Here is a 16,263-nt window from a genome sequence, read left to right on the forward strand (position 1 = left end):
GTGGGGAATAATGGAAGGTGGATGGGGGAGGAAAGAGTTACCTGAAGGTAAAATCGATGTTCATACCATCAGGTCGGAGGCTACCTAGATAGAATATGAAGTGTTGATCCTCCACCCTAAGAGTGGCCTCATCGAGGTAAAAAGGAAGTATGGACCGACATGTCGTAACAGGATTGGGGACAGGAAATAAAATGTTAGCCATTGGGAAATTCCGCTTTTGCTGGATGGAGCGGAGGTGCTCGCCAAAGCAGTCCCACTATTCACGTTGGGTCTCACCAATGTAGAGGAGACGGCATTGGGAACACCAGATGCAATAGACGACCCCAACCGATTAGCAGAAGAAGCGGTGCCTCACCTGGAAAGACAGTTTGGGGCTCTGAATGTAAGTAAGAGAGGAAAGTGAATAGCATGTGCAGCATTTCTGTGGCTTGCAGGGATATCTGCCAGGGAGGTTCGTGAGAGGAACGAATTGACAAGGCTATCACGGAGGAGTGGGGAATGTAAAGATGTATTTGGTGCGAGAATCCGGCTGAACATGGATAAAGTTGCGGAGAATGATGTATTGGATTCCGAGACTCATGGGGTAGTAGGTAAGGACGAGAGGATCTCTATCCTTTTTAAGGCAGCTGCAAGATCGGGCCAGCGTTGATTGGCGGGAAATGCAAAGATTGATGTGGTGAATGCAGTGGCTCATATTGACATTCATGTTCATATTGAACGGTTACTTTTTTTTAATACTGTCCCTTTGGACCGTGTCTCTGTGCTGTTTACACGAGATAGCGGTTTATCATTTGGTTTTCTCGCGAGACACCAGAGACGAACTGCTGAGTTAAAGCATAGCAGTTGGATTATCCACTGCGCGGGTGGTGTCTCAGGAATCGGAGGAGAATAAACGGGCAATTGCTTGAAAGACCTTATTTTTCAGGGGAGACGTGTGCGCGCGCGCGCGCGCGCGTCTGTGTGTGTGTGTGTGTGTGTGTGTGTGTGTGTGTGTGTGAGCGAGAGAGCGAGAGAGAGAGAGAGCATATTCAGGATGATGGGAATTTTATGAGGCCCAGCCAAGATGTCCAGGTTGACCGCTATGTCATAATAAAATACTATATAGTACCAGTGGCAAGCCCTCTCACTCCGTAATGCGTGCGGCGAAAATGACGCGAATTAAATCAGTTTCCTCTGTCTGTACATAATAAATATTCCTCCAGTCTTTCTTTATTTCTGAGTCTATCTAACAGACTCTAGACCCCTCCATGGTACCCGTTTCCTTCACTCCCTCTTATATCCCATTTCATGAATCTACCATTATCTGTGTAAAATACTTGCTCTTTGTATCTCCATTGCACAACGGCCCCCTCACCTTCAAAGAATGTCCTCTAAAACCTTATAGTTGTACTTTGGGGAAAATATCTGTCCGTCTACCCTTTTGTGTTCCTGATAATCTCATAAACTTCTATCAAGTTTTCCTTCAGACATCACCATTCCGGAGGAAACAACCCAGGCTTTTCCAACCACTCTTTGTAGATCACACCTTCGAAGCGAGGCAATATCCTGTCATACGGCGGTGGCTGGGAACGGACCCAAGTGCAAGACACAGACACTGAAGTAGTAGGGCCAGGACTAGGATACAGGGCGATGGCAAGGACATGGACAAGAAAACCAGGAACCTGGAACAGGACTGGACAAGAGAGCTAGGAGCCCAGGCTTGGACTCCGAGCCGGAGACTGGACAAGGACCCGGTACCTGGGTCTTGCCTATGGCTCGGACGCCAGAACTAGGCAAGGGCAAGGCTTGGCAGGCAGGCAGGACGAGGCTGGGATCTTCAGGTTTGAGGCTAGAGACTAGAGACTTGGCTTGGAAGGAGGCAGGAGGTTGGAGTCTTCAGGCTTGAGGCTAGAGGCTAGAGACTTGGCTTCACTTGGCAAGAGGGTAGAGGCTAGAGACTTGGCTTGGCTTGGCAAGAGGCTAGAGGCTAGAGGCTAGAGGCTAGAGGCTAGAGGATGGAGTCTGCAGGCTTGAGGCGAGGCAGGAGGCCGGAGTCTTCAGGCTCGAGGCTAGGCAAGAGACGAGGCGAGGCTTGGCAGGAGTCTGGAAGCAGGAGACTTGAGGCGAGGCTGGAGGCTGGAGGCTGGAGGCAGGACACAAGGCGAGGTGAGGCTGGAGGCTGGAGGCAGCAGACTTGAGGCGAGCGAGGCTGGAGGCTGGGAGGCAGGAGACCTGAGGAGAGACTTGGCAGGAGGCAGGAGACTTGAGGCGACGCTTGGCAGGCTCCTCCTGGGCAGTGCGCGGATCACTACCCGACAGTGGCAAGGGGCAGGAAGGGACAGAACCAACCCCAGGTAACGACAAGACGGCCTGGCTTACCTGAGCGGAGGCAAGGAACAGGAAGGGAGCTAGGTACAGGGTGGCTCCAGGACAAGACTGCAGGCGAGACGAGGCGGGAGTTACCGGCAAGACAAGGCAGAGCTTCAGGCGAGGAAACAAAAGGCAGAGCAAGGGATATAAGGAGGAAAGACAAGAACAATACAGCAGCCACGCCCTGGTCTCTGGAGGTATTTATGATGCCAGCCCCAACAGGCATCAGCTGCCTCAATTAGTGCTTAACAGGAATAGAAACAAGATAGGCAGGAAAACCTGGATCAAGGATCGATGGACCGGACCGTAAACCGGAATACGGATTTCACGGACCGGACCATGACACATCCTGGTGAACCACCTCTGCACACCGGCCAATGTCTCGACATTCTTCCTATAACAGGGCGACCAAAACCGAATGCAACATTGCAGTAGCATCGGCACTGAACTTAGCAGCACGTTATTATCCAGCTTGCCTTTTATAGATGCAGGGCCGTACCTCAGTTAACACATGCTAAGATGGTAAATAAGGGTACGGTATGCTCGCCTTTATTAGGTAAGGCATTAAGCTGAACAGTCAGGAATTTTGTAAAACTCTACTCAGGCCGCGGTTGGAGAATTGCATTCAGATTTAGTCACTTCATTGGAGGAAGTGTGGGCACGCTTTGGAGAGTGTGCAGAAGGCGTTCATTAGGATAGTGCCTGGATTAGAGGGCATGAGGATAAAGATAGTTTAGACAAACTTGTGTTGTTTCTCCGGAGCACCCGAGGCTGAGTTGAGTCCTGGCAGGGAATTTTAAAATGATAAGAGAGGTAGAGAAGATGGCCGGTATCTTTTTCCTAGGTAGACATATCTAATTCTAGAGGGCATACATTGAAGGTTAAAGGGGTAAATTCGAATTACAACTTGCGGGACAAGTTTCTATTGCACAAAGAGAGTGGCGGGCATCTAGAATGCGCTGCCTATGATGGCCCTGGCGGCAAATACGACAGAAGCACTCAAGAGGTTCTTAGATAGGCATATGGCTGTGATGTAAATGGTAGTATATACCGCCATTTACTGCATAGTCGTGTGCTTATCAAAGCCGAAGGGATTAGATTAGTTGGGAATTTGTTTAATAATTCAATTATTTCGACAGAAAATTATGGACAGAAAGGCCTGATCCTGTTCCGCAAAATTGCATGTTCTGTAGTCTAAGAGTAGAATAAAGCAATTCGGCCCATTGAGATTGTTCCGCCATTCCACCATGGTTGATTTATTATCTCTCCTAACCACATTCCCCTGCCTTTTCCGCATATACTTTGACGGATTAACAAATCAAACACCGATTTATCTTTGGTTTAAATAGACCCATTGATTTGGCTTCTACAGACTTCTATGGCAGCAAACGTCACAGACTTTTCATCCCCTGCGAGATAAATTCCTCCTCATCTCTGTTCTAAAGGGACGTTGTTATATTCTAAGGCTGCGCTCTCTGATCCTAGACCCCCTCACTATAGGAAGCATCTTCACCATGGTCACTCTATCTATCCCTTTCAATGGTCGGTAGGTTTCAAAGAGGTTGCCACTCATATTTATGAACTCCAGCGAGTGCAGTCCCTGAAATATCAAACGCTCCTCATACATTAATCCTTTCATTACGAGGATCATTTTCGTAAGCCCCACTTGGGCCCTCTCTAATATCAGCATATCTAGTGAATGATTATTCTTTCAAACTTTCACAGCATTAACGTCACCCAGCAGTGCCGTTAGTAAACAGACTAGAAATAGGAGTGGAAACACTGACATTTCTCAGAAATAATGTGATGGGGGGTGCTAGTTGTGGGCGCCTCCTCACCGTTCCAGTTACTGTCAGCTCACAGTCCTTGATGTTTACTGAGATCGATAGTGTCGTCTTCAAAACAAACAAGGCAAAGTGGATTTCGCCATTAGTTTTTTGGATAATCGATGACTCAGCTCGCTCTTCAGTTTTTATAATGATACATGGTGGGATGATAAGACACAGAGGAGCACACTCCAAATTTTATTTCCAGACTTTGGTCTCCTTCTTACTTTCTCCTTTGAAACATTTGTTATATCTCTTAATTCCCTGTTGAATCTACGCCCACCTTTCATTAAAACAGAGAATTCCAAACCTAAACACCCGCCCATTTTGCACTTCTTTTCTGGGTTACATGTCCACCTCCATCGCTACCTATCGGAGAATTTTGTTGTTTAGTATATGGCTTTAAAATGCTTGCCAAGCGTTTTCTGTCGCAATGTATTTCGAAGGCTGATGTGCAATTAATCGATTGCACTATGGACTTACTGTATTGTTACCGGCCGAAATGCTTTGCTTGGCATTGCCTTTGTAGTGTATTAACGATAGTGCTTTACTTCACTTTTCTTATGATCTTCACGTATTCAAGCATTAAAATTACCTCGTGAAACGTAAACACGAACGCAATTTAACAGTTATATTACTTCAGCTCTCCAGCGACTCCTGACGAATCCTAGCCCTGAGTGGTTACCAACTTCGTCCTATATTTCTCTGGCTACTTCTGCTTAAGCATGAGATAGCTGTTAGATTTCCAGTAAGACGACAGCAAGAAAAAAAAAATAAATCAGAGAGTTATCGAGACGAAAACACAAACAAAGAATAGTACAGCATAGTACAGGCCCTTCGGCACACAATGTTGTGCCGACCTTCAAATCCTGCCTCCCATATAACCCCCACCTTAAATTCCTCCATACACCTGTCTGGTAGTCTCTTAAATTTCACTAGTGTATCTGCCTCCACCACTGACTCAGGCAGTTTATTCCACGCACCAACCACTCTCTGAGTAAAAAACCTTCCTCTAATATCCCCCTTGAACTTCTCACCCCTTACCTTAAAGCCATGTCCTCTTGTATTGAGCAGTGGTGCCCTGGGGAAGAGGAGCTGGCTATCCACTCTATCTATTCCTCTTAATACCTTGTACACCTCTATCATATCTACACTCATTCTCCTTCTCTCCAAAGAGTAAAGGCTTAGCTCCCCTAATCTCTGATCATAATGCATACTCTCTAAACCAGACAACATCCTGGGAAATCTTCTCTGTACCCTTTCCAATGCTTCCACATCTTTCATATAGTGAGGCGACCAGAACTGGATACAGTACTTCAAGCGTGGCCTAACCAGAGTTTTATAGAGCTGCATCATTACCTCGCGACTCTTAACCTCTATTCCTCGACTTATGAAAGCTAACACCCCATAAGCTTTCTTAACTATCCTATCTACCTGTGAGGCAACTCTCAGGGATCTGTGGACATGTACCCCCAGATTTCTCTGCTCCTCCACACTACCAAGTATCCTGCCATGTACTTTGTACTCTGCCTTGGAGTTTGTCCTTCCAAAGTGTACCACCTTATACTTCTCCGTGTTGAACTCCATCTGCCACTTCTCAGCCCACTTTTGCATCCTATCAATGTCTCTCTGCAATCTACAATGGACTACAGCTCTGCCTTTAATACCATCATTCCAAATAAACTGATTCCTAAGCTCCAGAACCTGGGCCTTAGCACTCAGATCTGCAGCTGGATCTTCAACTTCCTCACAGTCAGGACCCAGGCTGTACAAATAGGGGCCAAGCTCTCCTTCACAATCACTCTGAGCATCGGTGCCCCACGAGTCTGTGTACTCAGCCCCCTGCTGTGCTCACTGTACACCCATGATTGTGTAGCCAAGTTTCCATCAAACACAATATATAAGTTTGCTGATGACACAACAATTGTAGGCCGTATCTCGGGTAATGATGAGTTTGAGTACAGAGAGGAAATTAAGAACCTGGTGGCATGGTGCGAAGACAATAACTTATCCCTCAACGTCAGCAAGACGAAGGAATTGATTTTTGACTTCAGAAGGAGTAGCGGACCGCACGACCCAATTTACATCCATGGTGCGCAAGTGGACAGGTCAAAAACTTTAAGTTCCTTGGCGTCAATATCACAAATGACCTGACTTGGTTCAACCAAGCAGGGTTCACTGCCAAGAAGGCCCACCAGCGCCTTTACTTCCTGAGAAAACTAAAGAAGTTTGGCCTGTCCCCTAAAACTCTCACTAATTTTTATAGATGCACCATAGAAAGCATTCTTCTAGGGCGCATCACAACCTGGTATGGATGTTGTTCTGTCCAAACCGAAAGAAGCTTCAGAAGATTGTGAACACGGCGCAGCACATCACACAAACCAATCTTCCGTCCTCGGACTCACTTTACACCGCACGCTGTTGGAGCAGTGCTGCCAGGATAACCAAGGAAAAGACCCACTCAGCCAACACACTTTTCGCCCCTCTTCCCTCCCGGGGAAGGCTCAGGAGCTTGAAGACTTGTACGGCCAGATTTGGAAACAGCTTCTTTCCAACTGTGATAAGGCTGCTGAACGGATCCTGACCCGGATCTGGGCCGTACCCTCCAAACATCCGGACCTGCCTCTCGTTTTTTTTTGCATTACCTTACTTTCCATTTTTCTATTTTCTATTTATGATTTATAATTTAATTTTTAAATATTTACTAAATTTTACTATTTTTAATACTGATATTTGTAATCCAGGGAGCGGGAAGCGAAGTATCAAATATCGCTGTGATGATTGTACGTTCTAGTATCAATTGTTTGGCGTCAATAAAGTATAAAGAGTAAAGTATGAAGTATCTTCGACAATCCTCTACACTATTTATAACACCAGCAACCTTTGTGTCGTCTGAAAACTTGCCAATCCACCCTTCTACCCCCATATCCAGGTCGTTAATAAAAATCACGAAAAGTAGAGGTCCCAGAACAGATCCTTCTGGGACACCTCTAGTCACAACCCTCCAATCGGAATGTACTCCCTCCACCACGAACCTCTTCCTTCTGCAGGCAAGCCAATTCTAAATCCGCCTGGCCAAACATCCCTGGATCCCATGCCCTCTGACTTTCTGAATAAGCCTATCGTGTGGAATCTTGTCAAATGCCTTACTAAAATCCATGTAGATCAGATCCACTGCACTAGCGTCATCTATATACCTGGTCAACTCCTTAAAGAACTCTATCAGGCTTGTTAGACACGATCTGCCCTTCACAAAGCCCTGCTGACTGTCCCTGATCAGACCATGATTCTCTAAATGCCCATAGATCCTATCTCTAAGAATCTTTTCCATCAGCTTTCCCACCACAGGCGTAAGGCTCACTGGTTTATAATTACCCGGAGTATCCCTACTACCTTTTTTGAACAAGGGGTCAACATTCGCCTCCCTCCAGTCCTCCGGAGATGAAGATACTAGCCAAAGGCCCAGCAATCTCTTCGCTCGCCTCGTGGAGCAGCCTGGGGATATTCCGTCAGGCCCCGGGGACTTATCGGCCCAAATGTATTTTAACAACTCCAACACCTCCTCTCCCTTAATATCAACATGCTCCAGAACATCACACATATTGTCCTCACCGTCATCGAGTTCCCTCTCATTGGTGAATACCGAAGATAAGTATTCATTGAGTACCTCGCTCACTTCCACAGCTTCCAGGCACATCTTATCACCTTTATCTCTAATCGGTCCTACCTTCACTCCAAAGCACGGCATTACTTCACTACTAAGGGGAATTTTGAAGTCTACCCGACGGAACAGTTTTTCAAGTTCAACCGTGTGGTCAAGCTTTTGGTATTCCATTGAACATATCTTTATCGCCAAACGAGACAACTTTCCGCCAGACCAAAGTGAACAACACAGTACATATATCTCATACATAATACATAAAGGAACATAACCACAAATAAACTAACAAATAATACACGTACGATACAAGTTAATAAATAAACAGTATAACGTTCCTGCTTCTTCATAAGTGATGAGGTGTGTGTGATGGTAGGGAGATCAGTAGTCTTATGGCCTGGGGAGGAAGCTGTTTTCCATCTTAATTGTTCTTGTCCTAATGTCACGTTATGTGCTGCCCGACGGTAGGAGATGGTTGGAATGACGGGGGTTGGGGGAGGGGGTGGTGTGGGAATCACTGTCAATGCTCAGGGCTCTGTGTACGTAGCCTTCCTGAAAAATACTCTGAAGAGTGGAAGTCGGACCCCGATGATCCTTTCAGCAGTTCTCGCAATCCTTTGTCGGACTTTCGTTTAGATGCCTTGCAGTTACCGTAGGAGATAACAATGCAGCTGTTCAAGACACTCTGTATGGTGCTCCTGTGAAGATTTCTTAAAATGGGAGGAGTTGGGGTGGGGCGTGTTGTTCGCACTTGCCTCACTCTCTCTAGGTGAGATCGTCCATTATGTGCTGTCACAAAAACCTGGTGCTATTAACTCACTCCAAAGAAGTGCCGTGTATGTGCAGTGAGGAGTGAAGAGCCTGTACCTTCCTTAGGTCCACATTGAATTCTTTGGTCTTGTCCATGTTGAGACTTAAGTTGTTGTGCATGCACCATTCTACCATCCGCTCTTCCTCCTCTCTGTACACCAAACCATCATAGTTGTTGATGAGGCCAACCAATGTTGTGTCATGAAAGAAGCTGATAATTGGGTCTCAACTGAATCTAGCAGTGCAGCGATTTGTCAGCAGGGTAAATATCCGAGGCCTGAGCACGGATTGCCTGCGGCCTTTCCTGTCAACTTCAATTGGAAGAAGTATATTTAGAAAGGCAGAAGCTGGCCAGGAAAAACTACCGTGGCTTTTCGCAGGGGAATTTTATCTTGCTAAATTGATCTGTCTCCATCCATCCCAATATATGCATATAACGTCTTTGATCTGAATGTAGAAAGTATTGGTTGAAGTTTGAAGATTACACGAACAGTGGTGTATTGTAGATAGCGAAGATGCTTGCGTAGGACCAGAGGAGAACCTGCACTTACGGCCGAAAATGTCTACGAAAACGTTGGTAGATATAATTTAATTCCGACAAGTGCATTGTGGACACAAGCATGGTGTGACTTAATTTATTAGTTTAAACATTAAGTTTCAGGGTCAGTAATTGTATGTTTATAAAACTCCATTGACGTCGCATCTGAAACATTGCTTTGAACTCTACTTTCTCTATTACAGGAAGGATGTTGAGGCTTGGGGAGGCGGGGTGGGGAGCATATGAGGTATACCGTAATGTTGTCTGGTTTAGAGGTCATGTACTACAAAAAGAGGCTCGACAAACTTGAATTGTTTTATTATGTTCCTTCTCAATATTCTCTGCGAGAGCTCTAGAGTGCCCGTCTCCTGTCCTCCTAGTTCCTTCCTGAGTATTCTCTGCATAACTGTAGTGATACTTTTGATCCTAACTGCCGGTATCTGACCTGGAGCTTTCTTTGTCTTGACGAGAGTTCTATTATCCCTTGATTTTCATATTTTCCAGCTCCCATCTGCTTTGCCTTTTACTTTAGCAGGAACGTTTAGAAAATTTCCACTTGCCAGAGGTCCCCCTGCCCACAAACAACCTTAGGTTTCGTGCCTGGATATCTTTGTTCACAGATATATTTGACTGGATTCGTGCGATGGAGTTACTCGGTGAATGTTGATCTCTTTATTCAAAACTAAGCAGCAAAATACTGGGCAGAACCGCAGTACCTCTGTGTTACATTATGCTCTCCTTTTCAGATTGCAAACCGCCACCAGAAAGGAACGGCCCTTTTTCATCGCTGTGCACTAGGCGAGGTCATTCGAAGATGATATGGATGGTTTTGCTGACGTTTGGTGTGTATAATTATAATAAAAATCATCAAGCATATACCTGTGGTAAATATGCCGAATTTTTGGGAGTCACACAGAGGTGTCTTTATTTGGAGATACAACATGGCAACAGAAATTTTCCGGCCTACGACGTCCAATTACGTCCTTGTGGCCAATTACCCTACTAACCCGTATGTTTTTTTTGGGATGTGGGAGGAAACCGGAACACCCGGATTAATTTACTACTAGTACATCTATGGAATGAGGGGGGAAACAGGAGCTCCCAGAATCACGCGGTCTCGGGAGAACGGGCAAACTCCTTACAGAGAGCGGCATAAATTGAACCCAGTTACTCAAACTGCAAGGCTACCGTACCGTTGAATTCTGAGTGTTTCCGGGAAAATAGTTCATCATGGGAGAGGCAGTCTCCCACCAGAGATAGAAAGATATTACTGCGCGATGGCTCATTTATTGTATGTTCTCTCTGTTAATGCAAGACTGCTTCTAAAAGTTGTATAGGATGCGAGCTACGGAGTAACATACACAGAATACTGGAACAATTCAGCATTCAGACAACATCTATATACTGTAGAGTCTACGAAGGGACTGTGCTCGAACCGTCGGCTGTTTATTCCGCTCCATAGATGGTGCTTGAACTGCCGAGTTCCTTTCGCATTTTTAATTCGTAACTTGAAATATTTAAATGGATGATTTCAAATGTCTTGGCCCAACATTCAGTCTCCACAAAAAAAAATCTTTCAAAACATCTTATCTGTACTAGAGTGAGGGTAGTAACTACGTAACATATGCATTACAAACAAAAATACAGTGCCATTGTTTTAGGCCGCAGCTGTGGAGGCATCAGAATAGTTGACGTTTAACGTCATGAACCCGCATAAAGAGTGAGGGTTAGAAAGGCTAGCCAATATAAAGAGCTGAGGGCGAGGAAGGGTTGGCAGTGAAAGTCAAGTGATGGCTAATGGACACAGGTGGTGTGGAGATAGGGCGGGGTTATGTCACCCTCTGTGCGTGTGTGTTCTTTTATCTTTGTAATTGGCAGCATGGGTCTAGAAAATTATTAATCGTTTTCGCTGCATTTAATTTTATTTATTCGTTTATTATGAATACATAGACGTTTATGTCTTTGCAGGGTACTGCCGCTGCACAACAATGAACTGCATGTCGCCAAACGGATTTCGATTCTGATTCCGGTTTTCTGTAATCAGTTCATCATACATGAGCATTATCTCCGTCCTCCATACCCAGAATTTGTTCCTTATCCTCTAATGGCAGATATTAAGTTATGTATAAAAGTAACCTCCAATACGTTAATAATTGTTCAATTTCATTTCCTGCAGCTGCTCTCAGCGCGGACAAAGGATTGACATCTGCAGGTTTGTCTTCAGCAACATTACGAAATATTTGTAAATATATTATGCTTGCACACAAGATCGAAGGCACATTTTCAAAGCAAAGTACATCCAGCTTTGGTACTGGGAAGGTAACATTTTGCAGAAAACTATAAAACAAGGGTGCAGTACTACTTCTAAAAATGAGTACTTCCCCAATAATTTAGCTCAGAGTTTTCACACATACGGTTTCCGTGAACAAATGAAACTAAATCTTCCTGAATGTGAGTATGTTATATCAACGGTTGTTCATAACGTCGTCCACACCATTACCTATATTTCTTCTTTCCTTCCTTCTTTCTTTATTTCTGTCTTTTCATCTTTTCTTCCTTCCTCCCTTCTTTCTTTCTTTCTATCTTTCTTTCTTTCCTTCTCTTTCTTTCTTTTTTCTTTCTTTCTTTCTCTCTTTCTTTCTTTCTTTCTTTCTTTCTTTCTTTCTTTCTTTCTTTCTGTCTTTTCTTCTTCCCTCTATCTGCCATCTCTGTCTGCATATCTATCTACTAATCTATTCATCCTTCCTTCATTTCTGCGTCCGCTCTTTCCCATTTCACTTCCCTGCATTTCCACGCCCCCCTTGATTCGTTGCATCATTCCCGCTCCTCATTCATGCATTATTCCCTCACGCAATCCCATCCTCCATCAATGACCCTTTTACTATACCCTCCTTAACTTACTTCCTTCCCTTTATTGCTTCCTTCCATATTCAATTAATTCTTCCAGTCCCGCCCCTACCCTTCCTTTCTTCCTTCCGCTTTCATTCTCATTCGCTTGTTTCTCTGTTTTGTTTCCCTGTTTCCATATGTCTCCCCCGTCCCGCCATTTACCCTTTCTTCACCTTTCTCGCTGGTTGTTGCTTCATCTCCGTTATGTTTTTTATCAACTGTCCAAAGCCTGTCCTTCCAAAATTTCTACTTCAATGCTTCTATTGACACCTCCGATCGTTGAAATAAAGGCAGCTTATTAAGTTATATTTCCATCAGTACCGAAAAGAGTTTTCTAGTTTATAATAACTGTTTCTGAGTGGCCACCACCGTGCTCTTTAGACCGCTTAGACCACTTCAATCTATGATGGTACAAATCCATAAATACGTCATAACTCACAAAAAGAAAAAAAAATCTTTTGTTGAAAGAGAAACTCATTTAACGATGTAAGTAGAAATCCTTCCTCAGGACTGGAAGTAAAATAAAATAAAACAGAATAAACTGTCTTAATGTCCAAATGAGGGTCCGAAAGGGGCGCAAATTACATACATTTTCCAGGATACGTTTTATTTGGGGAGGAAATTTTACTTACTTAAGAATCCTAGCATTTACAGTTTCAGTCTTATTCTCAATTCATGATTGGAGAGTAGATGAATTCTCTATTATCAGCTTCCTTCAAATTAATACGTTTGATGAATAACTTTAAAGTGTGGAACAGAAAATTTATAGGAAATGCCTTCTGTTAATGCCACAGAAGGTGGACACGAAATACTTCATAAAACGCTCTTTCTGGCAAAATTTGCTTCACGCAACTGCAAGGTGAATGAGAAATGTGATCGTCATTCATGTTGGATTCGCCATTGATATAATGTCAATTTGAGAACGACCCAGGAGAAATAAACAGAAGCATATGCCACTGCAAGTATTTGGTTCAAGAAGAAACAGTTAAACAATTGAAAGAGCTCAGATGATCAAATATGCCCTGTGCAGCTAAAGGAAAAATCGAGATCTCATATCAGGTCTGAGAGTGCCTTACCACCTTCGTTGCACGCAACCCAATAACACTAAATATACCAGTTTTAGGTAACGTACTCTCCGAGTGCCCATTTGCAACCAGCTTCATTTCCTCATACTTCGCCTTTCTCATCCCCAAAGCCCCCTGTTGTCCAGACTGGTGACTCTTTCGCATCTGGTCCCTCTGTCCATCAAACGGTGACGTCACATTGACCCTTGAAGCTGAGGTTCATATTTATTCTTATTCGGTTTACCTTTCATATCCACACCTCACCTGGTTTTTAACGTGCCCTCGTGTTTTTTAGTACCTCACTATATTCGAACTCTACAGTTCAGCATCTACTCATTTACTTTGGTCTACCGGCTAATTTATCTCCTGTTATCTTTATACATATCGTCGACCGGTTTCTTTCTCCAGGTTCAATTTATTTTCCAGTTCATGGTTCCTCTCCTCCAGTGTCTCAACCTCAAAGGACAACTAGTCTTTTGCCTCTAGATACGATTCCCTACCAGCTAAGTTCTTCAAGGGGTTTATTTATCACGCGACGATGTAAATCTCATTGCAACCTATCGAATGTGTAAAGGCCCAGTAGAGTAGGATTGGAGAGGATGTTTCCTTTGGGGTGTAAGTCTAAGATCAGAGGACATAACTTCAGAGTAGAGTGGTGTCCTTTTAAAAATGAGATGATGAGGAATTTCTTTAGTGAGAGAGCAGCGAATCTGTGGAATTTGTTCCTGAAGGCGGCTGTGAGGATTGTCATTGACTATATTTAAGGCAGAGGTTGATAGATTCTTGATAAATCATGGCATGAAATTGGGGCTGAGAGGGGAATGGAACAGACATGATAAAATGGCGCAGCATTTTTCCCCTATATCTTATGGGTTTATGGTCTTATGTAAGTACTGCTCCTCTTATTTAGGCCCAACACATCGGGCAAAAAGTACTTAACATTGTTCAAATTTCTCATTAGATGTTCTGATGATCAGACTGGTGAATGGAAGCACTCCCTGCTCTGGTAGAGTGGAAGTACTCCACAACAACACATGGGGAACAATTTGCGATGACTACTGGGATCTTGCGGATGTTGTCGTCGTTTGCCGGCAACTAAATTGCGGCTTCGCTGGAGAAGCACATGGATCTGCAAAGTTTGGACAAGGTTCACAGAGCATCTGGCTAGATGATGTGAAATGCATTGGGTCCGAAGATTCTTTAGGAGAATGCACGACGCACCCGCTGGGGAGACATAACTGTAATCACAGAGAGGACGCTGGAGCAGTCTGCATCCAAGGTCAGTCATGCATATATCCATAGAAACTATGTTAGAAATCTATCAGTCTGTGACCTGGTCTCTCCTAACCCATCCAACCAGGCATACGTTTGTCGAAATGCCCGAACATGCATTCATAGAACCGCGGATTATTCCTTCCTTCATCCATTTATGCATCAATTCTTCAAACCAAACATCAATCCATCCGCTATCCGTTTATAGTCCCATCCACCCAACAGGCCATCCAGCCGACCAGTAATCCATCTGTCAATTCATCTATTATTCCACAAATATATTTCTCAGTTCATCTAAATATCAATCAATGCCAATTTCTCCGACTATATATCTAATCAGTGTATCTAAGTTTTTATCTATCTGTGTATATTTGTTCATCTATCTATACATCCATCTACCTTATACATCTACGAAACGTATTGTAATTTGTAAATTTCATGCATATATGTCAACTGTATTTTCCGAAACACACATATTTATTTACCTAATATCCGGAATTCGATTTCTTTGGGACCTGTGAATCCCAGCGGCCCTTACTCATCCCAAAAGATCTGCGTGAAACATTTCGCAGTGAACTGACTTCCAGAACCGATGCTATCCTTCTAGCAAAAGCGCTCTTGCAATGTTGATTGATGTGCATTTCCTTGATGTAGACCCAATGTTGATGATGCAGGCGCAGCGATAAATTTCCAAGTGGCAACGCTGTGCCACACAGAGGGAAAATATAATTCTTTGACTATGGAGTATATCGCAATGCATTCGCAGTTTCGAAAACTGGGAATTACAAAAAAATGTTGAGCAGATTCTCGAGGAATGGATGCAGTAGGAATTTACTGAATGCTCTACCGTAGATAGTGTTGAGGACAGTCATGGGAGCTCCACATTACGGAGAAAAGCATGCATCTCCCAAGACTACGTCAACCATTAATTTCGAATAATCGGACATTAAATGATTTTATATTCCTCAAATCGTCTCCGACTCCTCCTAGATTTCACAACATGCCTTCACGTTCGAGGCAAGTTACATAGACCATTCAACTTGCAAAACCGTAAGTTTTGTGGATACACGAAGAATCAGGAGAAAAGAAACCCCACTATCTCATAGACAGAATCAGTGCCATTTTGAAGCCCATTGCATGTTGTTGGAGCCTCATGCATTCATACAAGTGTTGAGATTTCCGTCACATTTGAGTTTTTTATGGGTTTAGAAAGTACACATTTTTGCAGGATTCCGTAACTTGACTCCCTTGCTTCTACATCCCTAACGGGAACGGGTTGTCGTCAACTTCAACTCCCCTTGACAGAGTCACAAAGTCAGAGAAAAGTACAGCGCCTTGGCGCATCTAGTCCGTGCCGAAGAATTGAAACCTCCTGCTCCCATCGACCTGCAACAGAAACATCGGACTCAATATCCGTAACAGTTATGTAACTAACCAAAGTCTTCTTCGACTTTGAAATCGAGCTCGCATCCAGCACTTGCTCCGGTAGCTCGTTGCACACTCTCACAGCATTCCAAGTGCAGAAGGTTCCCTCATGCTCTCGTTAAATGCTTCCCCACTCACCCTTAAACCAGTGGAAAGCGCACTTGCACTTACCCTATCTCTACCTCTCATAATTTTGTATACGTCTATCAAATATCACCTCAGCCTTCTTCGTACCAAAGAATAAATAGTAACCTACTCAATCTTTCCTTATAACTCAGGTCATCCAGTCCCGAAATATCCTTGCAAACTTTCTCACTACTCCTTCAACCTTATTTATAACTTTCTTTTACGTAGGTGGCGAGAACGCCACACAATGCTACAAAGTGCGCTTCGCTCACGCCTTACACAGCTTCAACTTAATATACCATCTCC

General features: G+C 44.0%; 1 protein-coding gene across 1 annotated transcript in view; it reads left to right on the top strand.

Annotated features, from left to right (window-relative positions):
• Window positions 1-479: 479 nt before the first annotated feature.
• Window positions 480-16,263, top strand: part of LOC134338838 (scavenger receptor cysteine-rich type 1 protein M130-like) — an 83,014-nt gene continuing 67,230 nt past the window's right edge. Inside the window, exons 1-4 of the mRNA XM_063034973.1 lie at window positions 480-590; window positions 9,928-10,023; window positions 11,358-11,393; window positions 14,096-14,413. Of these exons, the coding sequence (XP_062891043.1) occupies window positions 536-590; window positions 9,928-10,023; window positions 11,358-11,393; window positions 14,096-14,413 (505 nt within the window). The 5' untranslated portion in view covers window positions 480-535. The remainder of the gene's footprint in view (window positions 591-9,927; window positions 10,024-11,357; window positions 11,394-14,095; window positions 14,414-16,263) is intronic.

Source organism: Mobula hypostoma, chromosome 28 (genome assembly GCF_963921235.1).
Source record: "Mobula hypostoma chromosome 28, sMobHyp1.1, whole genome shotgun sequence".
NCBI classification, from domain to species: Eukaryota; Metazoa; Chordata; class Chondrichthyes; order Myliobatiformes; family Myliobatidae; genus Mobula; species Mobula hypostoma.